General features: G+C 43.8%; 1 protein-coding gene across 2 annotated transcripts in view; it reads left to right on the forward strand.

Moving 5' to 3' along the window:
* Positions 1-23,794, forward strand: part of EMB2773 (PHD finger family protein) — a 133,916-nt gene extending 110,122 nt beyond the window's left edge. For both annotated transcript variants that reach the window (XM_086500944.1, XM_086500945.1), the window contains 4 exons: positions 22,026-22,332; positions 22,445-22,537; positions 22,847-22,975; positions 23,228-23,794. In XM_086500944.1, coding sequence (XP_086357070.1) covers positions 22,026-22,332; positions 22,445-22,537; positions 22,847-22,975; positions 23,228-23,575 — 877 coding nt within the window. In that variant the 3' untranslated portion in view covers positions 23,576-23,794. The remainder of the gene's footprint in view (positions 1-22,025; positions 22,333-22,444; positions 22,538-22,846; positions 22,976-23,227) is intronic.
* Positions 23,795-27,148: the final 3,354 nt, after the last annotated feature.

Below are 27,148 nucleotides of genomic sequence, written 5' to 3' on the forward strand. Positions count from 1 at the left end.
CCTCTTGAACACGTTAATATAACTTTTGAAAATTTACAAGCCAAACCATGCTCGGCTAGCCACTGAGTCATCTCGACAGCTAGCACTACAGGGGGACACAACATGCTGGTATGGCAGATGACATCATAGTCTTAGTCACATGGCTTCATCATGGATAGACTGCCTCTGTTCCAATACTCCTTGGATGCACCCTCCCTATCTCTCACACGGACAAAGACCACTAGACTCATACGTCAGGATTTGATTCAGCTAGATACCAGGAGCACATGGATACAATCGACACAAGAGTTGGGCATGAAGATGGATTTCTATAGAGAGCATCTTCTCTAACTAACAAAAGACGGATATGTGATCAGACCGCCCTATATGGACGCCCATTTATCAACAGAGGCCAGGATATGCCAGTTGTGTCATATAGAGCGAGAGACATACATCGTATTTGTCGTTGCCCGGTATACTATGAGATACGAGTCCGCTTTCATTGTCTATTCAGAGAGGGCTTTGGACCATTGGTTAGAGTCATGAGATATTAGGATCAAAGATGCCTCGGGTTGTTTTTGCTAGAGCTTCGTAGACACAGGGAGAGTCTCTTGAGGAGATAGGCAATGGGAGACATTCACAGAGGGAGATTACTAACCAATGTCAGGCATCCTCGGGCACTGATGATGATGATTCGCGTAGGTGGGAAAAAAATTAATTTTTTTTTGGGGAAATTTTGAGTGACGCAAATCTCAGCTTTTTGCTATGATTTGGGAGAAAGAGAGAGAAAAAGAGAACTTGCTTTTTACTGACTCTCATTGAGAGAGAAAGAGAGAGTGACCAGTTACAGTGAGCATCAGTAAGTTTGCTTAAAAGAAAAACTCAAAAATCACTTCAAAATTGGCTGTTACGGCGAAAATAGTTAAACAGGCATTGCAGACACAAAATTGAGCAAATCTTGAGATTTTGGGATCGAAATTCAAAAAGGGGTGAGATTTGCTTCTACAGGGCATAAATAACCAACATAACAAAATTCGTGAAAAAATGCTGCCAAACATGGATCGCGATCCATGTACCTTTTTGACATTCTGGGTTGATATTTAACCAGTACATTCCTGATATCATTTGGAACAACTTTTCCAAAAAAGCACTTACTTTCCAGGTTATTTGGGTCATCAGTCGACTTTTGACAAGGCAAAGAAACAGAAGAAGCGTGTTTGATTTGAAGGAGTACCCAGTTCTTCTTCTTCTTCTTCTTCTTCTGACAGTTCTTCTAGCTCCTCGGATTCGAGCGAAGAAGACAGAAAAGGTAAAAAGCGAAGCAAGAAGCAACGCTTCGGAAAGGGCAAGAGAAAGGCAAAGAAGGCTAAATCTCGCCCAGAGACTGACTGAGTTACTGAGGACTCATCTAGAGATAGCTCAGATTCCGATGATGGAAACTTTTATGCGAACAAGAAGAATTTTTACAAAGCCAACCAGTATGACGTTCTCGAAGATAAAAGCAAGAAAGTCCGAGAGTTTAAGGAAGGTGGCCACTTGATCAAGTTTGATACTCTCTCAGGATATTCAGATGCTTCGAAGGATTTGTCTTTTATACAGCAGTTTGACATCGCTTTCACGGGAGGACGCTATTCAGAGCACTCCAAGATTCGGAGAGCTACCTCTTACTCTAAGGGGAATGCTCGTACTTCGTGGTCCACACTTCTTTTAAACAGGATTGCGCGAGTTAAAGGGCTGAAATTTAAGAAGCTTTGTATTTCTTCTTGGTTGACGCAAGAATATGAACGTGATGTACGAGCTGCTTGGAACCATCTTCGGATGACCAAGAAAGATATAATCAATGCTTATTGTGAAAGATTCTGGAGCTCTTTTCTACCCGCCTCGTCATTCAAGAAGATCTCGTTCAGAGAACAGATTGAGCGGTTTACCTTGGGTCTACCTACAGAGATCCGAGATCATTGCTTGGAACAGAAGTCAGCTTCTATTCAGGAGTTGATGAGTCATGCGAAGCGGGGCTTTGCCATTCACTCTGGCAGTCTGACCTACCCCACAGATGAGGCCATGACACAACGAGCCGAACAGACTTCTGGGAATGAAAGTAGAAAGAAAAAGAGCAACCCAGAGAAAAAGGATGTACGACCCAAGCTTACTCCTGAGGAGAGAGCTCGCTTCCTCAGAGAGGAGAAGTACTTTGGATGCGGGGAACAGGGATATATCTCCGCGAAGTGCCCTAAAAAGGCACAGAAAGAACAGAATGATAAAGACGACGACATGCCTGAGAGTTCGAGAGCAGCTGAGGAAGGTAGCAGAAAAGGCAGATAGAAAAGCAGAACGTGTACCACATGGTGTGGGATCTGCACTGAATCTAATGAATGAAAGTACAAACTTTGCCGCTTTTGGGGCAAAGTGAAGGATCAGGAAGCTCTTTTGAAGGAGCCAAGGCCAACTTCTTTTCACTAGGAATTGGCGGCTCGATTTGGAATTACGCCCGACAAACTGACGCCACAGGCGGAGGTAGTTCGACGGGCACCCCGATGGGATGTTGCCATTACACCGAGCATTGGCAAACTTCGTTTGCAATGATAGGGGTGTTTAGGGCACGTGAGTGACGTTCTACTCAGGATCCCTTGGTATCACAAGAACTACGCTGTGGTTGACTACCGGGCCGAGAAAGCGACTTTGATAAATTAAGGGCTTTGAGATTGTTCTTGATGAACTTCAGTTTCTTACTCATTCTTTTGGGAGAGAACTGAACGATGGATAAAGGATGAATATGTTTTGACCTGATCAAAAGACGCCAAGATTTTTTCTCCACACTCATGCCGATTGCTTTTCAGAGGGCCTGAAGATCAAACCAGTGATCTGATACATGGAAGCACGCCACCGAACCGGCCACCTTACCGTGTAAAGCGAGTACAGAATGAAAAGATTATGAACCCAGTGAAAGAACTCTTGGAAAAGGGTCTTGTCGAGCATAGTACTTCACTGTATTGCTCTCCACTGTTGTTGGATTTGAAGGAAGACGGATCTTGGAGAATGTGCATTGATTATAGAGCTTTCAACAAAATCACCATCAAGAACAGATTTCCGATTCCTAGGATCGATGATATACTCGACACGTTACAGGGATCCTCATGCTTTAGCAGGATTGATCTGAAGAGTCGATATCATCAGATCCGAATCGCGACGGGAGACGTCTACAAGATAGCCTTCCGGATTACTTTTTGATTATTTGAGTTTTTTTTTGGTGATGCCTTTTGGCTTAACCAATGCTCCTTTGACATTTAAACGTATGATGGACGGGATTTTTCGAGAGTACATGCTGTTTTTTGGGACACTTTGTCTCAGCAACAAGAGTGCAAATGGATCCGGCGAAGATAGACACTATCCGTGATTGGCCTGATTTGAAGAATGTCCATGAAGTTGAAAGCTTCTTGGGACTGTGTTCGTACTACAGACGGTTCATTCGAAAGTTTGCAGAGGTTGCTTCCCCTTTGCATATCTTGATACAGAAAGGAGTCCCTTTCTTATGGGGATCCACAGAGGTGATTGCCTTTCAGACATTGAAAGAGAAATTGACTACAGGACGAGATTTGACTTTGCCGGACTTGCAGAAGTCATTTGAAGTATCTTGTGATGCTTATGGTCGTAGTCTGGGTGCGGTCTTGATGCAAGAAGGCCATGTCATTGCTTACGAGAGCCGATTGTTCTCTAGGCCGGAGATGACAGCACAGATATATGAGAAAGAGCTTTTGGCGGTTATCCATGCTCCTAGTCAGAGGCGGCATTACCCAGTCGGAGCGGATTTTACAGACCATCAAAGTTTGCGTTACTTCTTGTCACAGAAGCAGCTTTTGGAAAAGCAGATGCCGTGCGCGAACATCTTGTCACAGTTTCACTTCCAGATTGTCCATGTGCAGGGACAAAAGAATGTAGTGGCAGATGCTTTGTCTCGGAAGCCGTTGGTTCTGGCTATTTCCGCGATACATCATAGGAGCTTCGAGGATATGGTCGATCAGTATGCCACAGATACATTTTTTGCAGATATTTTCACACGGATACGGGATGGGCAGACAGTAGCTGTGGATACTCCCTTCGGGAAGGCTACTTGATGAGAAAGACTATGTTGTGCGTTACACAGCCATTGTGGGAAAAGGTTATGATTGAATGCCACTGTCCACCTTTTACGGGTCACCGCGGCATTGCTACCACCATGAAGGGGTAGAGAGATACTTCTCTTGGCCGAGACTCAAAAAGGATGTAGAAGAGTTTGTGCGCAGTATGCCAGAAGGTCAAGTTTGACAGGCATAAGGCACAGGAATTGTTACAGCCTTTACCCATACCCACCCGCCCCTGGGAAAATATTGAAATGGATTTCATTTTTGATCTCCCGAGAACACAAAATGATCACGATGGTTTTCCGATTACATGGCACGTCTAAGACGATTGTCTCCAACAGAGACCCCATATTTATGAGTTTGTTTTGGAAGGCAATTTGGGAGAACATTGGCACGCGGTTGCAGTTCTCGTCATCGTTCCACTTGCAGACAATTCAGTGGTTTTAGATTTATTGATGTCTTGTATCTCGGATCAGAAGACTCAATGGGAAAAGAACTTATCTTTGGTGGAATTGCCTACAATAACAAGGTACACTCTTCGACGGGGAAGACGCCATTTGAGATTGTTGAAACTGCTGCGAATGTTCCATCCTTCCTGAGCACGAAAGATTAGATATTTGAAGCGGATGAATATTCGCGAGATTTGGATACGGCTTCTGCCAAGGTTCGTGAGACTTTGCAGAAGTCTCAAGAACGACAGAAGAAGGCAGCGGATCGCCATCGTCACGACTTGAAATTGAAGGAGGATGATTGTGTGCTGTGACGTTTTGTTAAGGCACGCCTAAGAAAGAAAAAGGGAAAGGAGAGGCTTTTTCCAAAGCTTAGTTTTCGATACTACGGACCTTTCCAGATCACTGAAAAGATAAATTATGTCTCCTTCCGATTGAAACTGCCAGATACTTGGAGGATTCACAATGCATTGCATGTGAGTCTCTTGAAACCTGTTAAGTTTTATGTGCCTGATGATGGGGAGCTTGATGAGTAACCCGAAGTGGAAGAAAACGAGATCCTTGTTCCTGAACAGATTTTGGCACATAATGATACGAAGAAAGGTAAAGTCCGAAGGCGGTTCTTGGTTAAGTTCAAGAACTTTCTTGCATTTGATGTGAAGTGGATGGAGGAGGAGGACCTAGCAGATACTCTTCGGATTGTGAAACTTCACCTCGATATTTTGGTTTAGCATAGTCTACTCCAAACGTAACCCATGATTCAGCTTGGCCGGAGATCTGGTGCAGTGGGATGCACAAGAGGGGAGTCACTTCTCTCCCTTGTCAACAGATGCCTCAATTTTGATACTAAAGTCACTGATGTCTCTTTGAGCTTCAGGGATACTGATAGCTGACAGTATTCTACTGGATGACTTTATGAAATGGAATTCCTGATAATGATACTGATTTGTTTCTTCACTTCTTTTGAGTGCAAGAACTCATAGACGAAATGATTGCAGCATTTTGGTCTAGTTGATCTCGAATAGACATGGTTGTAATAGGGGTTAGTCAATCGGACATCAATGAGGTCCCGATTGGACCTAGATGTGATTGCTAGCTACATTGCCAATAAATCCTTCTCTAAGATCCGAATGAATGTTGAATGTCATGTGATGTCATGTGATGTCGTGTGATGTGACTGTCGATTTTGTACATGTGCTAGATGTGTGTTCCTAGTACGTAGGTACTAACAGTCAGTGTCTGCTAAAACGGTTTATGGCTTTTGTTGGTTTTGCAGGCGTAATCGCGGTCGATTACAATGCTTTCAAGAGGGGGGTATGTCACAAAGTGATGACGTGGCTACGGACAGCAGAAACCCTAATTTCTGCCAAAAACCCTAAAATTCCTGCAAACCCTAATTTCCGGAAATCGCGGAGGTGGAAAAAAAGAAAATAAAATTTGGGAAATTTTGAGCGACGCAAATCTCAGCTTTTTGCTATGATTTGGGAGAAAGAGAGAGAAAAAGAGAACTTGCTTTTTATTGACTCTCATTGAGAGAGAGAGAGAATCTGCTTTTGCTTTCAAGCTTTTGGGGCTCTGCCTTTGGGCATCCCTTGTAATCTTTAAATTAGTGGTGAGGGCCTCACTTCTCAGAGCATCTGGACGCAGAGTCTGAGAGTGAAACCCTAACCGCTCTCTTGTGCTTTGATGATTGATTAATACAAAAAGAAATACGGAAAGGGGCGCCAGTCTTTGGGGCCAATATCTCTAGGCACGGAACTTCGCCGGGCCAGTGCAAATCTATTGTGATCTGTGAATTGTTTGAAGTGGTTATTTGGTGTTGTCGTGATTGATTCGTGACTTGGAGTGTCCAAGTCTGTTACACGGTGCATCAATTTTGAAGAATTGCAGAGATTGTAGACAGGTGTGAAATAAACATGTATGCAAGATGTGGGAACAGCTATGCGTAGTGTGGTTCATAATTGTAGAGATTGTAGGCAAATTTTGAATAAAGATGTATGCATCATGTCGAAACACGTATATACGTAGTGTGTATTTGTCTTTCCCTCTTCTATTGCGGCTCTCAAATATGAAGAAGAAAAATGACAAGGATGAGCCTCTGGAGGATGCCATGCAAAAATGCAAAGAAGCAATGCGTGAGATCATTAACAAGATTAATCGCAACCTCCTATTGACATTGAAGACACTCGAAGAACGCGTGTCGGTTCAAGAAAGCAGGATAAACACACTTGAGGATTGTTTGACGGCCCAAGATGAGGAGCTTGTGTTACTCAAGAACGAGCTTGCAGAGGTGTGATCACGAAACACACTCGAAGAGGGAGAGCTTCAACCCTCAGTAATTGGAGAACTTAACACGATGAAAGAACAAGTAGCAACATAAAGAAATGACGACTTCTTGGTTGGATGTAACAAATAACTCCATCTTGAGTGGATGTTATTACAAAGACTCAACAGAAAGTGGACGAGGTTGAGAAATGGAACGAGATCGCCAAGAAAGGCAAAGGCAAGGAAACCGTAGTCACAAGGGATGCCCTTTTTCGGGCTTCTTGTCCCCACTGGCCGTCCCGCCCTCTTTTTTCCATTGGGCCGAGGTTTTCTTTTGGGGAGAGCAACAAAGACTAGACTGACTAGAGCTTTTGCGGCCTTGGGAGGCTTGGAGAGGATGTGTTCACAAGTTCAGTTCGAGGAACCTCGGACAAAGTTATGGCTCTTTGATACCTTAGTAGCCTGAGCTATGTTGTATGGGGTGCAAACATGGGGACCTTCTGTAGGCCAGGATGGTTGGAGACGTATGGAGAGGCCATTGGTATCTATGATCTCTCGATTGATCAAAGCCAAGGCCTCCGTACCCCACGCTATAATTCGAGCAGAGCTAGCTGCCTCTCCTATGGAGATTGAGACGCTTACCAGATCATTCTCCTTTGTGCACAACTTGTGGGATACTACTAGAGACAGATATGCTAGACTGGCCCTTGAGTCTTCCCGACAGTTAGCTCTTCAGGGGGACACTTCATGCTGGTATACAGATGACATCATGGTTTCACACGCATGGTTTCACCATGAACATGCTGCCCCCTTGCCAGTACTCTCTTCAGGCACCCTCGATGTCTCTTACACGGGTGGAGATTACTAGGCTCATTCGTCAGGACCTGATCCAGCTGGATACCAGGAGGACATGGATAGAGCCGCCACAGGAGTTGGGCACGAAGATGGCTTTCTATAGAGAGCATCTTCTCCACTTCACAGGAGATGGGTTTGTGTTCGACCACATATGTCCCATAGTTTGTGGTGTGCCATTGGTCAGATACGCACATCCTCACATCAGCTGGAGATTGAGACTAGTAGATTTAGAGGGATACTATCAGACAACAGGATATGCCGCTTATGCAAGTTAGAGCTAGAGACAGAGCTACATTACATATGTCATTGCACAATGTACTATGAGATACGGGGCCGTTTCCATTGCTTATTGAGAGAGGGTTTCGGTCCTTTCTCTAGGGTCATGAGTTATAAAGATCAGAGATGTCTTGGGCTATATCTACTTGAGTTACAAAGATATAGAGACACTTTACTGGGGAGAGATAGAGAGAGACAATCCCAAAGATAGATTACAGATTTCTTTTCACTAGATATGGGACAGCCAGAGGAGTAGTCATCATTGTAGAGCTCGGCCCACACTCATTCGGCCACTACCGGCACTCTCATCTGGAGCTACGGAGATCCAGACGACCGCGATTGAGGAGAGGGGCTACACAGCATCTACGGAGACTACAGCAGAGGATTCGAGCCATACTCTCGATATCCAGAGCGCAGATGAGGATGGATTCTAGTAGTAGTATCTTGTTCTTTTGTACCCAGACATAGTATTAGATTCACCATTTTGTAACAGATTGGTGTCATAGGTCATTTTGGCCTTTTGAAGACGTTAATATAACATTTCATTTCATCTCTCTCTCTCTCTCTCTCTCTCTCTCTCTCTCTCTCTCTCTCTCTCTCTCTCTCTCTCTCAAGTCTTGTGCGTGCACATGCCCCACACACATTCTTATTCTAATTCTGATGCGTGAATCGGTAAGTGTCTGGTAATCGGTAAGTGAATGTCCACTTGATGATGCGTGAAGTAAAGACTAACGTCTCTTCAAGTAGTTTGTATAAGGTACATATTGTATACCTCTAATGTGGGTTGGGAAATATTCTAAATTGTCATGTTTTTTAGTAAATTTTTACAAAGGTACGTATTTTTACGTACATAAAAGAATTATCCATACAGAACGATGTAAAATACGTACTTATACGTACCGTACATTACGTATGGAACCACCTTGTAGAAGACATCCCCCTTTGTCTGTATTAGGTGAGGACATATGGGAGTTTTCCAAGAATGGTGGCATCATTCTCTTGGGGACTTTAATGCAAGCACAAGAATTTATCAGACAATATTTTATGATACTTCAAAGAGCTAGATACCAGTGATATGGGTTCTGACAAACGCTCACAAGATGAGGAGTACACTGAGTATGGGACATATGTGATGGTGATTGGCCATACTTAATAACTTACAAGAATCACCCTCAATATCTGGGTTTACGAGGTTCCCACATAGACATGCAGTTAGCACATTGGACTGTGTCATGGCTTAACCGAGCTTTATCCCATATATACAGGATGTCACAGTTGGACCCAGGCCCACTGGCATAACATTGGATCAGCTCTCGTTATGTGGACCATTTTCCTTTCAGTTTACTCCTATCCAGCGATCACGAGGTGCAATACCTACTCGATATATTTTTACCTTTGAGACTGATTTTATTTACAATGATGCTTATGCACTGAGGACCGAGCCACCCTCTAGATAAGCTCACTTACCTATTGACAAAGACTTTGCATGATGCGGCACGAGAGGCATACCGACACATTTAGCTTGAGCAGAGACGGCCTTTTGGGAGTATGTCCCAGAACAGCTGGTATGATGAGGAGTGCAGAGACATGAGAGCATGGCATTTGGGAGCGCTGTGAGGCCTTCTTGCGACTTTGGTGCCCTGGGCCTTTGCACACCATGGTTCATGGTGCGCCTAGATGGCAGTATCGTCCATCAGTGTGGCTTTTTCCTCCTCCGGTTTCCTGATTTAGCCTCATTGTACATATCTATTTTTTCATTCGGAGAGTCTCCCTCTCTCCACATGTTGATGTAGCCCTCTCTAGCAAGGGCAGATTGTAGCCCAGCGGGAAGTTTTATTAATAAATGGAAAGATCTTTGGATTGCAGCCCACTGGGCAGTTTTATTAACTAATGGAAGGATCTTTTTCTTTGGGGAGGGGGAGGGGAGGGGGGGGGGGGGGGGGGGGGGGGAAGAATGCATGTCCGAGATCCTGACTCCCGGAGAGAAGGGAAAACTTACCTTCTATAGAGGAAGGAAAGTGATAGTACTTCACAAATGCACGAAATGATGTGCGACCTATGGGACCAACCTAAAGCGTGCGGTATGGAATTGCAAGGGCTTGCTACAATTAGGTGTAGCCTTCAAGCACACCCGAATGGTCTGATTCTGAGGGCAAGTACATCAATCTGGAACCTGATACAACTCGCCACATTGTAAACCATAGAAACTAAAAGCCAAGGTAAAAAATCTCTCTTAGAGAGAGTAAAAAGTGCTCTAGCAGCTTAATAAGTGGAGAGAGGATGACAATAGCCTCTGAAGGGTAGGCACCTCCACCAAAGAATCCTAAGCTACTGTATATCAAAAATCTGAACCACCAAAAGCCACTAGTGGTGACAAGAACAAGAACATCTGCAATGAAAAGAGATCTATCGTCGCGCATTTCCTACAACTAGTATGATTTCGACAAAAAAAAGGTAGTGGATTACAAAAGGGGGAGGGCAATTGATAACTAAGATGAGACATCACCAAGAAACTGCAAGAGGATGCCGCAAGCTAAGAAACAATGCACTGCACTAGAGCTGACAAGGAGATATCAACTAGGATAGAGACCCACTAAGGTGGCTCCTGTGGACTAGAGTTGGGGAGGAAACTCCAAGAAAACAGTGGAGGAGGCTATAATGAAAACAACCTTTTGGAAGCCTAGTATGGAAACTTGGTAGAGGGAGTAGAGAGCAAAACAACAACCCAACAACCCAAAACAGACCAATCAAGAAAGGCAAACAATCAACAAAACCAAAATAAAACGAAAAGAAAGTACTATTAGGACAAACTTCACCTATACTCACACCCCCACCCCCAAAACACACACACACACACACTCAAACGCCCGAAACTTAGTGTTAAAAGCACAAGAAAACCAAGACGAGCAAAACCAAGTTCACACACACACTCTCTCTCTCTCTCTCTCTCTCTCTCTCTCTCTCTCTCTCTCTCTCTCTCTCTCTCTCTCTCTCTCTCTCTCTCAAACAAACAAACAAAAATCAAAACACTACGCAAACAACAAAACAAAGCATAAAGAAAGAAAAACGAAAAGATGAACCCGTCCACAAACCAATACTCGAAACTGCTAATGTGAGCCGCATCAAAATCACCAAGAAGACTGGCAAGCGTATCACGAGGGAAGGCAGGACCCAAGAGACCCTCCAAGTGGTATCCACTTTCAACACAGTCGAGACCATCGTTGCAGACCAAACGCCAAGGTTCGAGCACCTAATCCAAAGAACAAGTGAGCAACAGCCTAGGGTGGGGAGGAACTGTGAATCTCCACAGAAGCTATTGGTGACAAAATGAAGCCTAGAGGCGTTGCAATGTATGGGCGATGGCGAAACGCCTCACGGGGAGCCTTGGGGGTTGTAGGTCAATGAAAGCCCACGGGTGTGGGCAAGGCGTGCTGGAATGTCTTGCACGAGGCAACCCCAAACTGAGGCTTATAAAATGGTGTTGCACATTGTACGTAAACATATGTAGGCTTGGTTTCGTTGATGGAAACCGTTTAGGGTAGCTCTTGGCAGAGGACTATGGCGGGCTTGCAAGCTAGCAAGGCGGGCACATCTCAGGCCAAGCAATGCAAAGTAGAACTAGCGCACGTCAGAGGCTGAGCATTGCAAAGGTAGGAACGTCGAAAACAGCAACATGAACAACGCAAAGGCGAAGATGCAGATAGCGTGAAGCAAGACTGCACGATGGCAAGGCAAGGGATCTGCTAGGGCGGGCAAAAAGTTGCGTGAGGGAGGCAAGAGCTGCGGAACAATCACAGAGTTCGGGTTCGCGGCGTGCAGCTCGTACGGCTCCTCTTGCCAGGGCTTCTCTCTCTCTCTCTCTCTCTCTCTAGTTTGAGAACATGCGCTCCCGAAGCTAGCTTGCAGATGAAGAAATTCAACCTTCCATAGCAAAAGAACTGAATTCCATTAAGGCGCAAGTGTTCACCATCCCAACGAAGGAGGACAAGAAAGCACGGAAGACCTCTTTATGGATAAGGGTGCTCAGCCGCACAAAAAAGCAACTAGAGGAAGTGGACCAATCGCTCGGCCATCGACTGTTTCACACTGGCCATATAATGTTTGGTGATTTGTGACTTCAAAAAGGACGTCCCAAAAATTAAATAAAAATCAAGGGAAGTAAACCAACAAATAAAGTTAGTAATTGTCACAGCCTCGTGACATGCTGCATGACGAAAGCCACCAATAGTGTAAGTAAAAGCTACTGCAAAAGATGTTTGACCATGATCTACAGCCACTCCAACAGGTCTGAGTGAGACTGATAAGTCCTGAAATCATGGTATAAGTGATGTGGGAGCCAAAAAATAATCCACATTGCTAGCACCATGTCTACGAGGAAAGCAAGTGAAGGTGCTTGAACTGGAGTATCGATCAAGGCCATTTAAAAGAGCCAATCTATGTGCTTTATGTCATGAGACTGTGACAAACACTAACCTTATGTGTTGGTTTCCTCCCCTGAATTTTTATTTAATTTATGGGACCCTCTTTTTAAAGTCACAAATGGTCGGATAATGTATGGCCAATAATGTGAAACGGTTGATGGCCGAGAGTTTCACCCGCAGCAGTGAAGGCCAGGGCACAACCGGATTGGCACTGAAATCCGAGTAGTAAAAGGGTGGCTAGGCTCGATTGAATTCATTTAGGCCCCTCGCAGAGATATCAGAAGTTGGTGGGTACTAGGAAATCATCTCAAGAGGGCAAACTGGACACTTGGTGAGTCGAGAGCCATTCTGTAAGACATATCAGCTGATGGGGGTGCCCAAAACCGATTTGGGCTGTTTGGGGGCTGGTTTGACTTCATTGAGAGCTATTGTTTGTGAGTAGTTGGTGCAGGTGATCACAACTTTTGTGGAAAGCTTGCCTTCTTTGTCTTATGTAGCACGATGATTCCACTCTCATGTACCTCTCTCCTTCTACAAAATCGTGATGCCCAGCTCAAGCGCTATTCATTTGTGTGTACAATTATGTGGGTTTATGCACGATTGCCGAGGCAAGAGTCTCTTGCACAGGTACCGGATTAGCTTACTGCTAAACCCAAGCAGGTACATGTTAATTTGGAGAGATTACTTGCGAGAAATCTCGTCCAAATCAAAGGTCAAGTAGCCCTACAGGTGCGGGAACTCGAGGGCTTGCTACGAATGCGATCGGCACACAAAACGGAGCCCAAATCAAAGAATTACGGCTTGATGTACTTTTCTGCAGATTTAGGGTTTTGACCCTTTTGATGCATAAAAGTCCCAGGAGCTTTGGGGAAGGTGGGGAAGCTAGTTGAATTCTAGGACTAGGTCTATCTGTGAAGTTACTTTGTGTCGTGAAGTACATATAAAGCTAATCAACGTAAAGATCGGGTAAAAGACAAAGTTTAACGCCCTTGTAAGGCTACATGTCAGTTTCATGGTTCCATCGCCGGGACAGGATCATTTTCTTTCTCAAGAAGTGAGCCTTGGTCGGTTTTCGGCGAAGACACAAATTGGAATTACATTATGTCTGAAAGAACGATTGACAACAGGAATTCCTCCAATGTTCGAGGTTGGGGAGAGTTCACGGCCACCATTGTTTGAACCTTTTCTTGGTGTGATTGCACCGTAGTTCAAGGGTTAATGACTGGGCAATTAGACGAGGATGCTTTCAAGACACAGTTGGTTGCTGCTGTGAATGTGTTTACTCGATCCAGGTTTATGGAGTTTCTGCAAGGTCCACCAATGTCACAACAGGCAAGGCAACTTAGTAGAGCCCGTTGAGGCTCAAGCCCAGATCCCTTATGTGTCCCTACAGGGTAGGGTTCGCATGTTGCTGAGTCAGTTAGGGCTCAAAGACAAACTTTTTCTGTCCAAAAACAGAGTGGCCACCCTTAATCAGCTTATGGAGGTTGCTAACATTGGCCATGCCTTGGTGAAGGTAGAAGACAGTGGATTCCGTGGCATGGTAAAAGGGGGCCGGTCCAAGAAAAATTCAGCAAAGAAGCCCTTTGCAAAAGCGACTCTTGAAGCATCCCAAGGTCAGGAAAGTGAAAAAAGCTAAGGACTCAGCCGAGACATCTCCAGCACATGCTAAGAAACAGAAGAAGAAGCCTTTTGTGCGCAAATCTTTCGAAGAGAAGAAGGCTTTAGTGGCTGAGAATAAATGCTTTATTTGGGAGCAGCCTATTCACTTTGCTACAAATTGTCCACAAAGAAAGAGGCCAGCATACTGAGAAGGCAAACATGACAAAAAACGAAAGAAGCCCAAGTCCCGACTGGTATAGTGCCAGATATGGTGGGCGATAGGCCAAACTTTGATGCCAATGAGTTATGCAGAGCGTGGGGTAACGTCAGGGATCAATCTCAACGCATATTTTCTTTTATCAAGGTGGCAAACTTTATCTCACCTGAGTTGCTATCAAGTTGGGCATCAAAGCTGAAGAGATGGGTACACAATAGAGGCAGGTTTGGCATGTCTTGGCTATTTAGAGTGTGTTACTCCCATCATTGGAAAGCTGCACCTACATATTAAGTCATACATTACTATGTAGAGACAAAAGAATTTTGAATCATGCCACTGGAAGGGTGCGATGCGTTGTTGGGAATCCCATGGACGTTTAGTGTACATGGAGTGTTGGATGTCTTCAACAAAAAGGTCACCCTGCAGCATAGGGACAAAACTCACATCCTAGATGTAAAGCTAAAAGAAGAGTCTGTCCCTATTGTATGAGCTTCGGCTATGAATTTTGTAATTAAAAATCATCTTTCTGCATTCTTGATTTTTGCATTTGATGTTACAGATAATTGTCAGTCAAATTTATTCGTGTTAGATATAGAAAGGTCAGCATTTTTGCGAGTTTAGTGACCGTTTTTCTGATTCATTACGTCTTAGTTGCCGTCGGAGAGACTTGAGGATCATGCGATAGATTTTGTGCTTGGTTGTAGCCCACCAAATAGACCTTCCTACAAGGTTAGCGTGGCCCAACAGAAAGAGATTATGAGTCTAATAGAGGAGTTGTTAGAAAAAGGTATGATTCAACCTAGTTCTTCACCCTTTTGCTCCCCAATGCTTCTAGTGCAGACGAAGGATGGCTCTTGGTGCATGTGCATTGATTACAAGAATACCGTCAAGAACAGGTTTCCTATTTCAATGATATTCTTGACCGTTTAGAGGGTGCGACAATTTTCACCGGGATAGATCTTAAAAGTGGGTTCCATCAAATTCGTATCACGCGAGAGGATGTGCACAAGACTGCGTTTAGGACGACATTTGGTCTGTATGAGTTCTTAGAGATGCCATTTGGTCTTACAAATGCTCTTGCTACGTTTAATAGGATGATAGATCGGAAGATAGGTTGTTGGCACATTCTTTGATGACATGATAGTCTGTCAAAGAATGAAGAGGAGCATATGCGTCACTTGACCATTGTGTTCGAAGAGTTGCGTAGTCACAGGTTGCTCATTAACCCCAAGAAAAGTGAATTCTTCTGGGAAGAGATCCACTTTTTAGGCCACATAGTTTCAAAGGATGGTGTCCGAATGGATCATGCCAAGGTTGAAGCAATCAAGACATGAAGAGTGTGCATCAAGTAAGTAGCTTCTTGGGATTATGTTCTTACTACAGAAGGTTCATCCGAAGCTTTGCCGAGATTGTTTCACCCCTATATGCTTTACAGAAGAAAGAGGTCATTTTTAGATGGATCTCTCTCCCTTAATGAATACAGAACCGTGATGTTTGGCTCGCAGCCTATACTCAGCCTTTCTTTAAGTACTTGCAGAGACACCGTTTTTTCTTTTCTTGCATGGTTGTGTTGCTTTGATAGTAGTAATAGTCATATATTTTAATTGTTCAGTTGAATTACCACGGTCGTGCATATGCTTATTTCAGTCGGAGGTATCGGATTAGCTAACTGCTAATCCCAAGGAGGTACATGCTGATTTGGAGACATTTCTCACGAGAAATATCGTCCAAATCAAAGGGCAAGTAGCTCTACAAGTGTGGGAACTCGAGGGCTTGCTACGGATGTGACCGGCACTCAAAACGGAGCCCAAAACAGAGAATTACAGCTTGCTGTAATTATCTGCAGGTTTTGGGTTTTGACCCTTTTTGATGCATAAAGATGCTACGAGCTTTGGGGAAGCTAGGCCTGTGTAAACAGGTGTTCCGATGCATTTTAGAGGCGAAAAGTAGTGATTTCAGCATGCTGTATTTTCTCGCCAGGTTTATGAAAGTGCTCTAATTCGCGCAGAAAGACACCTATTACATGGGGATTTTGTCTGTGAAGCCTTCTACTGTCGTTATGTTGCCGAAATTGGGCTAGAATAGGCCATTTTCAGCCCAATAGAAGTGGGACAGCTCGTAGATGTTTACAGGTTTTCCTCCAAGTTTAATTGGAAGAAAGAAATATTGAAAAGGCAGCCAACCTTTGGGGCCAACAGGGTGTCACTATCTGCTTGGGAGCACTCTATCTATCAAGACGTGATTTGTTTTGAAGTGTTGAATTCCAGTATTAGGTCTATCTGTGAAGTTACTTTATCTGTGAAGTACAGATAAAGTTAATCAATGTAAAGATTGGGTGAAAGCCAAAGTTTTTTGCCGTTGTAAGGTTGCAGGCCGGTCTCATTGCCCATCTCGATCAAATATCTCCCATACTCCGTAAATTCCTCAGCATCCTCTGAAGTCCTGGAGAGCCCTATCTCTCTGGAGTCTAGCTCTCTCAACATCTTCTTGGAAGTATCAAAGAAAGATGCCTGATGACATGCTGTCCTAGCATAGGTAGGATGACATCTCCATCCCTCGACAACTCCCAAATATCCTCATCTAGTATCATGTATGGTGACCCCCCCTTAAGCGAAGCATAATGAGATGTGCTAGGAGGGAAGTAACATATGGCAATGTAGAGAGCTCTGTCCTCCTCTGCTCTAACTTTGACCCACATATAGCAGGCACTCTCATCTTTGCGAACCACCTGGATGATAGGGTCAAATCATAACGAGCCATTGCAATTCTATACCACAAGCTTTAGGTTAGTCCCATAGGTTGCGCACCGTCATGCGGTGTGTTTGTCAAGTACTATCACTTTACTTCCTCTATAAAAGGCGAGTTTTCCCTTTTCTCTTGTGCTAGTTGGCTATCGTGTTAGGAAGTCCTTCCTCTCTTCTATGGTCACTCTCCATAGTCTGATGTGTTTTGGCTTCATGATTCCCGAACATGCATAGAGTCTTTTCACTTCCTCCTCCACATTGCTGGTTGTCCTTGACACCTGTAACTCGTACATGCAGAGTGCGTGCTTTCCTTTTTTGCTCTTCCTCAATTGTTATGTTGATGATAGAGGTGGAAGTGGGCATTTCATGTTTACCTTTTTTGGCCACTAGAATCCATTGGTCTGCTTCCTCTACTTGCTTCTTGGTGCGGGTGAGCATCTCTACCCATGAAAAGGTCTCCCGTGCCTTCTCCTCCTCCGCTTGGATTGTGAGCACTTGCGCCTTAATGATATTCAGCTCTTCTGCCATGGATGGCTGAATTTCTCCTTCCTCAAGCTTGGTCCGGGAGCGCATGTCCTCCAACTCTTTTAGTTTGTCGATTTTTTCATTTTGTGCTACCAGTTTGCTATTGAGAGGAACACCTCTAGAGTCGTGATCTTTTCCGATAGGGCCGTATTGACGATGTTGAGAGCACTGTCCGTCTCTTTCTTCTGAGCCAAAATGGCTTGCTTGATGGCCGCCTCCACCTCATCTCTCGTCATCTTGTCGTCCTTTGCTACCTTCTTGCTTGATTTCATGGGAGTATTTGATTGAAGTGACTCCCCTCTCTCATATGTGAGCATGAGGAGGGAGTGTGTGTGAGCTAGTGCAAATGTGTGCGGGAATGAAAGCTCAAAATGTGTGTGTGTGTGTGTGTGTGAGAGAGAGAGAGAGAGAGAAATGAAATGAAATGAAATGTTATATTAACGTCTTCAAAAGGCCAAAATGACCTATGAGACCAATCAGTTACAAAATAGTGAATCTAATACCATGTCTGGGTACAAAAGAACTAGAAAAGAACTAGAAGTGGAACAAAATACTACTACTACTACTACAATCTAAAACTACGTGGGTGTAGCAGCTGATACAATAGGTACCCGGTAAACTGGATGTAACAGTGTGTGAAACAAAGATGGAAGAAATGGTGAGGATCCATCCTCATCTGCACTCTGGATGTCGAGAGAGTATGGCTCGAATCTTCTGTTGTAGTCTCCGTCGATGCTGTGTAGCTCCTCTCCTCAGTCGCGGTCGTCTGTATCTCTGTAGCTCCAATGCTCGGTCGATGAGAGTGCCAGTAGTGGTCGAATGAGTGTGGGACGAGCTCTGCAGTGGTGGCTGCTCCTCTGGCTGTCCCATATCTAGTGAAAAGAAATCTGTAATGTGTCTCTGGGACTGCCTCTCTCTAGCTCTCCCCAGTAAAGTGTCTCTATACCTGTGTAACTCAAGTAGATATAGTCCAAGACATCTCTGATCCTCATAACTCATGACCCTAGATAGAGGACCAAAACCCTCTCTGAATAAGCAGTGGAAACGCCCCCGTATCTCATAGAACACTGTGCAATGACATATGTAGTGCAACTCTGTCTCTGGCTCTCTCTGGCATAATCGGCATATCCTGCTGTCTGCTGGTATCCCTCTGAATCTACCGGTCTCAATCTCGAGCTGATGTGAGGATGTGCGTATCTGACCAATGGCACAACGCAAACCATGAGACATATGTGTGTCCATGTAGCTGGGTCGAATCACAAACCCATCTCCTGTGAGGTGGAGAAGATGCTCTCTATAGAAAGCCATCTTTGTGCTCAACTCCTGAGGCGGCTCTATCCATGTCCTCCTGGTGTCGAGCTGGATCAGGTCCTGACGAATGAGTCTAGTGATCTCCACCCGTGTAAGAGACAGCGAGGGTGCCTGAAGAGAATACTGGAAAGGGGGCAACCTGTCCATGGTGAAGCCATGCGTCTGAAACCATGAAGTCATCTGTGCATACCAGCATGAAGTGTCCCCCTGTAGAGCTAACTGTCTGGAAGACTCAAGGGCCAATCTAGCATATCTGTCTCTAGTAGTATCCCATAGGCTGTGCACAAAGGACACTGATCTGGTAAGCGCCTCAATCTCCATGGGGGGGGCAGCTAGCTCTGCTCGAATGATCGCGTGAGGTACGGAGGCCTTGGCTCTAATCAATCGGGAGATCATAGATACCAAGGGCCTCTCCATACCTCTCCAACCATCCTGGCCTACAGAAGGTCCCCATACCTGTACCCCATACATCATAGCTGAGGCTACTAAAGTATCAAAGAGCCATAACTTTGTCCGAGGTTCCTGGAACTGAACCTGCGAACACATCCTCTCCAAGCCTCCCAAGGCCGCATAAGCTCTGGTCAGTCTAGTCTTTGCTGCTCTCCCCAAAGAAAACCTCGGCCCAGTGAAGACTATCCCAAGGTAAGTGTATGCATCTGTATACTCCACAATCTCTTGACCATACGTGAAGGTCGGTGCCGATCTCCTGATCCACTGCGGTGTGGTGTTAAACACCATGACCTTGGTTTTACCAAGGTTTACAGACAATCCACTATCCTCTGCAAAACTGTGTAATGCATCCAACTGTCGCTGCATACCCTCTGGTGAGTCAGAGATCAAGACAATATCATCAGCATATAACAACAATGGGATCCACGTCCCTGCCAGCTGGGCACCTCTATCACCCTCTCTGTCAATGTAATCAGACACCTCATCAACATACATACCAAATAGAGTAGGAGACAATGGGCAACCCTGTTTCACCCCGATAGTGGAGTGAACTAAGTCAGATATCCCCTCTGGGGTGCGTACATGTCCCATCACTGATCTGTATAAAGCCATAATCCCCCAAATCAACACTGTGGGCACCCCCATCTCCTGCAGTCTGCGCATCAGTCGAGCTCTCGGTACCATGTCAAATGCTTTGCGGAAATCCACAAAGCTACAATAAATCCGTCTCCCATGTGACCTGCCCTCCTCAATGATAGCTCTGAGTGTCAGAATATGGTCAAGAGTGGAGAAACCCCTCCTGAAACCTGCCTGTCCCTTTGCCCGTACACCCTCACCCTCTGCCCAGTTACTCAACTGCTGCTCAATAATGGATGCATACAATCGTGCCAGTGTGTGTCCAACCATAATAGTGCGGTAATTTCCAGGCTCTGTAGGATCACCTGCCTTGAATATAGGCACAATAGTAGACAACCTCCAAGTCTCAGGTAATCCCTCACACATGGCACGATTGAACAACACTGCAAGAACCTCCATCAGCATATCCCTAGCATGTATAAAGTGCTCCGCTACTAGACCGTCATGATCGTAAGCCCTCCTGGTCCTCATCCTGTCAATGGCTCTCTTTACCATCTCAGTGGTAAAGAAGGTGCTCGTAGGTGGACATGGCTCTGTAGGATCTGGAAGGGGATCCTGCCCAGGAACCGTATATAACGATGTCGCATACTGGCCCCACACATCAGGAGAAGTAATCACTGGGGGAGGGGAGTGCTCATGGAAGAGTCGCCATGCCTCGCCTGAGTCTCTACTCAAGAACAACTGATACAAGTCTCGCTCCATCTGGGCCAGGTAAGCTCGTTTCTTCTTTCGCACAAGGCGCCGGAAAGCAATCCGCGACTGTCTGTAGGTGATGACTCCTAAATGAAGATCCCTCTGAAGCTGGGCTCTCATCTCTCTGCACTCCTCATCATACCAACTATTCTGGGGCATGCTCCCAGAATGTCGCCTCCGATCCGGTTGAGTGTGTGGGTATGCCTCTGATGCTGCATCATGTAGTGTCTCAGTCAATAAAGTAGTGCACTCCTCTACTGAGAGGCCTGGAGCAACTGTGCATAGAGAGAGAGAGAGAGGTGTTTGGGTTTGTGGGGGCAATAAAAAAAACAATATTCATCAAGATTCAGCCATACTGGGCGACAACTGCCAACAACTAAGTGAAACACTGATCACTAAGCCATATTACCATAGTAAGTAATGAATCGAGATTATGCTGGAAAGACATGCGTCTTGAAATTCTGTTTCGAAACGTTTTGGACTAGTGCAAACGTGTTTCTAAACAACACTAGAGATAGAGGTTGGGAGATATAGTGGAATGCCTCCAGAGCAGCACACAGTGCATATGCCGAGTTTGTAGGGTAACACCAAAGACCGAGGCATTGCAATCTGCCATGCTTTGCTTAGTATGAGGTGATAGGATGCTTCCATTGCTTGTTCCAGGAAGGATTTGGACCGCTCTCCATAGTCATCGACTATCCAGATTAGAAATGTCTTGGTTTATATTTGCTAGTGCTCAAGACCTCCTAGACTCCAAGAAAGATCACTTTACCGACGCGGCTTACAATCGCGTGTTCGCAGCAACAGCAAAAGGCATTGCCCAGTCAACCACGCTGATATATGAATGAACACTTGGAGGCTCAAACCCCACTGTTAAATACAAAAGGTTTAGCCAATTATATTACATAAAAGTAACCTAAATGATGTCCAAAAAGATGCTGAAGACTAACACTTGGATATTAATTTTTCAGCTGTAAAATTTCGCAATTTTTCCAGTGAGGAGAAGTGGTCCTCATAGGAGAGCTCATCCCCCACATTGTGATTAGGAGGTATACAATGAGGTGTGTTAACAAGATGTTCCTGAAGCATCTGGGAATCTGGGATGTGTCGAGGGTATCTTTGGGGAGGTTCTCTGCGTCTGTAAATCAGGGTCTACTTGGGCATCGCTGTTTGTGTAACTCTTTTGTGTGTCCTCTTTGTCTCTTTTCTTCTTTTCTCCTCTCGCAATGAGCAGACAGACCTTAGATAAGTCTTGCGTGCTCTGGGAGTTACTGAGATCCTAAGCAAACCTGTGAATTCTAATTTAAGTAAGATAACAACATAATTCACAATGGAAGGCCCTGCACCAAGTGGCTTTCATAAGTTTTTTTCTTGGTTTGGATGAACGAATTTTTTCGTTGGGTTTCGTTTTTGTGTTGTCAGGTCACGGTGGTGTGTGCATGCCCTAAACTAATTTTTGAAAGTCGCTGAAAAATATTTTTCAGGTACTGCACAGAGATTCTTGCTTCATTACCCTTCAATTTACCAGATGAGCCTTTGTATCTTGTGTACGCGATCAATCGAATGGTTCAAGTTCGAGCAGGCGTGGTTGAATCAAATATCAAGGCATTAATGCATGAGGGTCCTTTGAGAGTTGTTGCGAAGGAGGTGACAGATTGTTTGGCTGCTGAAAGGCAGCAAGACAGTGAGAATGCTTACAACCTGGATGCTGTTCATCCACAGAAGTCGAATGAGAGCAATTGCGTGGATGACACAATTGGTATTCCAGAAGAAACTGTTCTGAAGCTGAAGGTAAGCTATTCTGTGTTTGGCCTTCCATTTGCCCTTTGTTGTTGAAAACAACAGATATTCCAAATCTTAGTAGTGTTGTACTAGCTTGTAATCAAAAGTTGGGGAATTACAGGTTGAATGTCTAGCTGCAGTGGCCTTAGCGCTGCTCTTGCGGTTAAAGAGGCATGTGAAGATACTGTACAATCTGAATGATGCTCGTTGCCAGGTATGAAGCAGTTTAAATGAAATAATCTTAAAGCTGAATTGGGCTGAAGTGGCCAGGAAGCCTACTTGCGTTGCCATCCACATTCCACAAGTATGATGCAATGATGTGGAATGACCCTTGTTTGTACTTAACTGTACACAAGGGGAATAAATAACATTCATGCTCCTTTCAACTTCTCTCTCCTTTTAAGCCAGTCTCGAAGGGTATAGTGTAGGCTGGCATAATTACCTAATAATATGTCCATTGCAAGTTGTCTAATTGGGGCAAAAGACGATTAGGTGAGAATTGACTATGATATACTTTGAGCAGATATTCACTCCAACAGAGCCAATTAAGGCAGGGGAGACTTTGTCCAGACAATCTCTCAAAGATTTTAGCTTCAAAGGAATTCCGACTGGCTCCACAAAGACCATCAAACAGATGTTGGAGCAGTACCAGGTATGGCTAAAGACTTGAAAGGGCATGTCTGCCTTTATTTCAATCCCCCCCCCCCCCCGGATAAAATTGCCTCAGTGTCACACCATTGTCACTGCCTCTGCAGAAAAACACATGCATACACAAACTAGCCTAACGCGGACTGGCACTTCCTAGACAGGCATTCACACCTACTGGCAGAACGTGGAGAAATGCTATGAATTTCAATGAATAATCTTTTCGTCAGAACTCACCAAAGCTTTGTTATATATGCAGGCCTTCAAGAGGTTGATGAAAGAAGACACCATGGACTACTCTGCATATGCGAGTAGTATTGTAAGGAAAAGAAATAGGTCCTCCCATGTCCCTGCAGTGCAGCACATGGAGGAAGTAGAAATGCCCGAAAATGGTCATATTCCTACATTGAGATCAGGGCGCCGGAAAAGTGCACCTGTTCTGTCGAAGGCTCCCGATGTTGATGATCGGGATGGGTATAGCGATGATGATGATGTTGCTGATGATGATTATGATGAGGATCAAGATGATGACTATCACAGTAAAGCGAAGCGGCGGAGGAGAAGCACTGGTGCTGGGCGACTTCGATCCACCAGAAGGCAGTCGTAACCTGACCCTTTGGACCTTTGCCAATATAGCTCAACACAGTTTTGGTACATATCTTGTACAGCATATAGCTTGTACAATGGTCAAATTCTTTTAGAAGTAAAAAGAGCTATTCATGCTCGTCTGTAAATTTATACTCGTTGCCAAGAAACATGTTTGATGGTGGCAACAACATTTTTTCTGTAATTTTCACAAATCAAAATATAAGGAAACAGTTCTCTCTCTCTCTCTCTCTCTCTCTCTCTCTCTCTCTCTCTCTTTCCTCCCCCCCCCTCCCCCGGGACGCTTTTATGTCTCTCTGTCTCGTAAGGGTCGAGTTATCCTCGCTAATATTCATGAAAAACATTGCATCAACATTCAATTTACAACTGGCCTGTGTTCATAATAGAATATCACAGAGCTTAAGACATGCCTTTGTGGTTAAGGAGCTAAAAATATTGGGATTAAGCGTAGATGCAATTGCAATATTTCTGAGCTCTTACTATACAACACAAGTGGTATAAGGAAGTAGGGGCCACGAGCCTAGTCAAGGACCCAACATCTCTTGAAGGTTGAAAGGTCAGCCCATTAATTATCGTAGCATTTTGATATAAACAGTGTAAAAAATGGAGAAAGAAGATTATACTCAAGCGCACTAGTGTTGGAAATGAGTCGTGTCTTTTGACTTCATGATGGGCAAGCGTATTGGTACATACCATGTGCTAGACTCAAATTATCACTAGAGCTTTAGGCCAAGATAATGTCCTGTAGTGTGTCAGCCTACTTTGGAGATGCCTGCCCAAGCTTCTCTGTAAAAGGCTTCCTTTCTTAACTCTTTTTGTAAGATGATGTTTCTCTTTATAGAATGAATGCCTCTTTGCATTATCTACCTTTATCACAATAATATGTATGAGCCATTTTTTATTAGTATTCTTTCAATGTGCAAATCCCATCATTAAGCCACTAACTTGTGTATTTCCTAGTAGACTTGTCCCTATTGTGGTTAGCTAAGTGGGCAAATTTAAGGGCAATGCTATTCTCCTTTTTAACATTTCATGCATTAGAGGTGTCGATAGGATATTCTATGTGCATCTATCATTCCTTCATTAGTGCTTTCCCAATAAAAACCCAACCCTAATCCTACTTCATGTAGTCAATGTCCACCTCCATGATGGGCTCTTTGTTCACGATGCCAACTGTTGGTTAGTGAAGTCGGGATTAGTGGAAGCTTTCATAGCCTCCCAACTCACTTTGAATTAGAGTTATTTTACCCAGTTTGTGGGTTCAATTATCTTTGTCCCAACCACCATCGCTTTGCATTGTTAGTGTGTTTTAAAAAGTACTCTCAAAGAGTTATCAAATAAGGCCACAAGCATTCTAATTTATCGCTCGTAAGTCATACAATTAGGGTTTGTTTTTTAATTCTTTATGAAGGCTACAACCCCGTAGGTGCCCCTAGAGACAACCAAGCTTACTTTGCATCTTGACCAGTGGGTGCACTATATAGTGTGAAAGGAAAGAGGGGGTTTTAACGCTTCCAGCCAAAGACATACTATTGTTAGAATGGAACTTTGTTCCTTGGTAAAACGGGGTAAAACAAGAAGCCGAGTTGGTTGTGTACAACCTTATATATCACTCAACACACCACCTCATTCAACCTCACATTTGCAATCTTGACTGTTTGTGCTTGGTTTGAACTTTGGAGAGTCTCAAACTCTAAGACCGCTATACGTGCACCAACTAAAGAAACATGAATATTTTTGAATGTGGCAAAAGCTAGGTCATCTTTTGAGAGATTGCTTCATGTATATTAGAGAGCATATCACATCTCATTTGCTAAAGTCAAGATGATCATCCCTAGACTTCTGGGATGAGTTTTGCAACTCATAGCAAAATGTCATGTAGTGTGTCAATCGTAGATGACCAAGCTTGTTCCATATAAGGGGCCTATGTACTCTTTTTAAAAAACGGAAAGTTATTTCTCTCTCTTACTTTGAATGCCTCATTGTAGTGCCCAACATAATCACAATAGGTAGAAGCTATCGTGTGTGTCAAAGACCAAACACATAGCTCCTTCCTTGGTGCATTTCATGATGCATTAACATATGGTCACTAAAATGTTGCAACATTGACAAGAGTTAGAACCTCACTTTTAGTAAAAGAATATCTAAGAAGAAGGAACATAACATTCATGCTCAACTTGGAGATGCATATATCAACAAACACTCTTCTTCAATTTGTCAAGTATAAACTTCAAAGTGTCGGGTTTTTGTTTCAATAGCTCATGGCAAGGAAGGTATCCTCTTGAAGTCCATCACATTCCATTGTTGAATTTTTGGCTCAGATTCTTATAGAACTCAAATTCTTATATTCAATCAATGTGATTCTATATGTTGGTGTTACATTGTGGGTTGATGAATTGCTCATAGTTACACATGCACTCACGTCGCAATTGTTCTCTCTTCTTAATTCTTTGCCAATGCAACCATCCTTGGCATAATTGACATTATGACTTGAAGAATCATCCTACAGAATTATTATCATCTTGTGGAGTTCAATACATTTTTTCCATCAATGTATAAGCCGCCACCAAGAAAGATTTTGACCTACTATTTTTTGGTGTAATGGCCTGTGTTCGTTATATGCCACAGAGAAAGCTTTTGACCTACTATTTTTTGGTGTAATGGTCTGTGTTGGAGAAGCTTATGTTTGTGACCATTTCTTCTATGATAGGAATTGTGATACGCCATATCGCCTGCTTCTTCCTTGTATTTGCCTGCATCCACATCTTCCTAGTGTGGAGTGTTTCAACTTTCTTGGAAGAAAGGGGAGTACTATATGTAGATGCTCTCTCTCTAATTGACCTTAAGAGAAGCGTATGGAATAGGAGTGCAATGGGAAGAAAAGCGAAGAGATGTTTTGGAGTGTGAAATGTTGGAATCATAATTTTTGTCAATGAGGTTAGGAGAGTATAGACAAGAGGGAGGGGAGTTTCGTACGAGTTCAGTTGCACCAACCTCACATGCCTTAAGAGAGTGGAGAAGGTAGGTTTGTTTTTATACATAAAAAATGGGAGGAAGGGCTAGAGTTTCAAGTGAGAGAACAATGGTATTATAATTTTTTCATTCAGACAAGAGAACGTTAAGGTATTTATTTGGTGTACATTAGGTATTTGCTATAATGGCTACCGGTGTTGGAAACATGGCACCAAGGGTTTTTTATTTGGTCTTTTAATTGGACTCTTGCTGAACATGAAGGATGAATATGGGGGAGTTTTTACATGCAATCTATATAGATTCCTAATACTATACGCCTCGTAAGAGGTGTTTTTGTTTTTAATGTTTGAACATGATATCTCATTTTTCCAACAAAAAAGTGTGGATGGGAAATGTAGACATCTGAAATACCTTTTTTTTTAAAAATGATTAAATAGAGTTATTTCTTGCTATTGTGGACATTATAGAGTGCAAGGTTAAGAAGTTTCCACTTAACACCCGTATAAAATTGATGGTGTTAATTTGAGGTATTTATAGATTTTCCTTTAGATTTATATATGGATGCAAAAGAATTAAACTTGGGGGCATATTTACTATAATC

The sequence above is a fragment of the Adiantum capillus-veneris genome, chromosome 26 (genome assembly GCF_014529385.1).
Source record: "Adiantum capillus-veneris isolate H3 chromosome 26, ASM1452938v2, whole genome shotgun sequence".
In the NCBI taxonomy this organism is placed as follows: Eukaryota; Viridiplantae; Streptophyta; class Polypodiopsida; order Polypodiales; family Pteridaceae; genus Adiantum; species Adiantum capillus-veneris.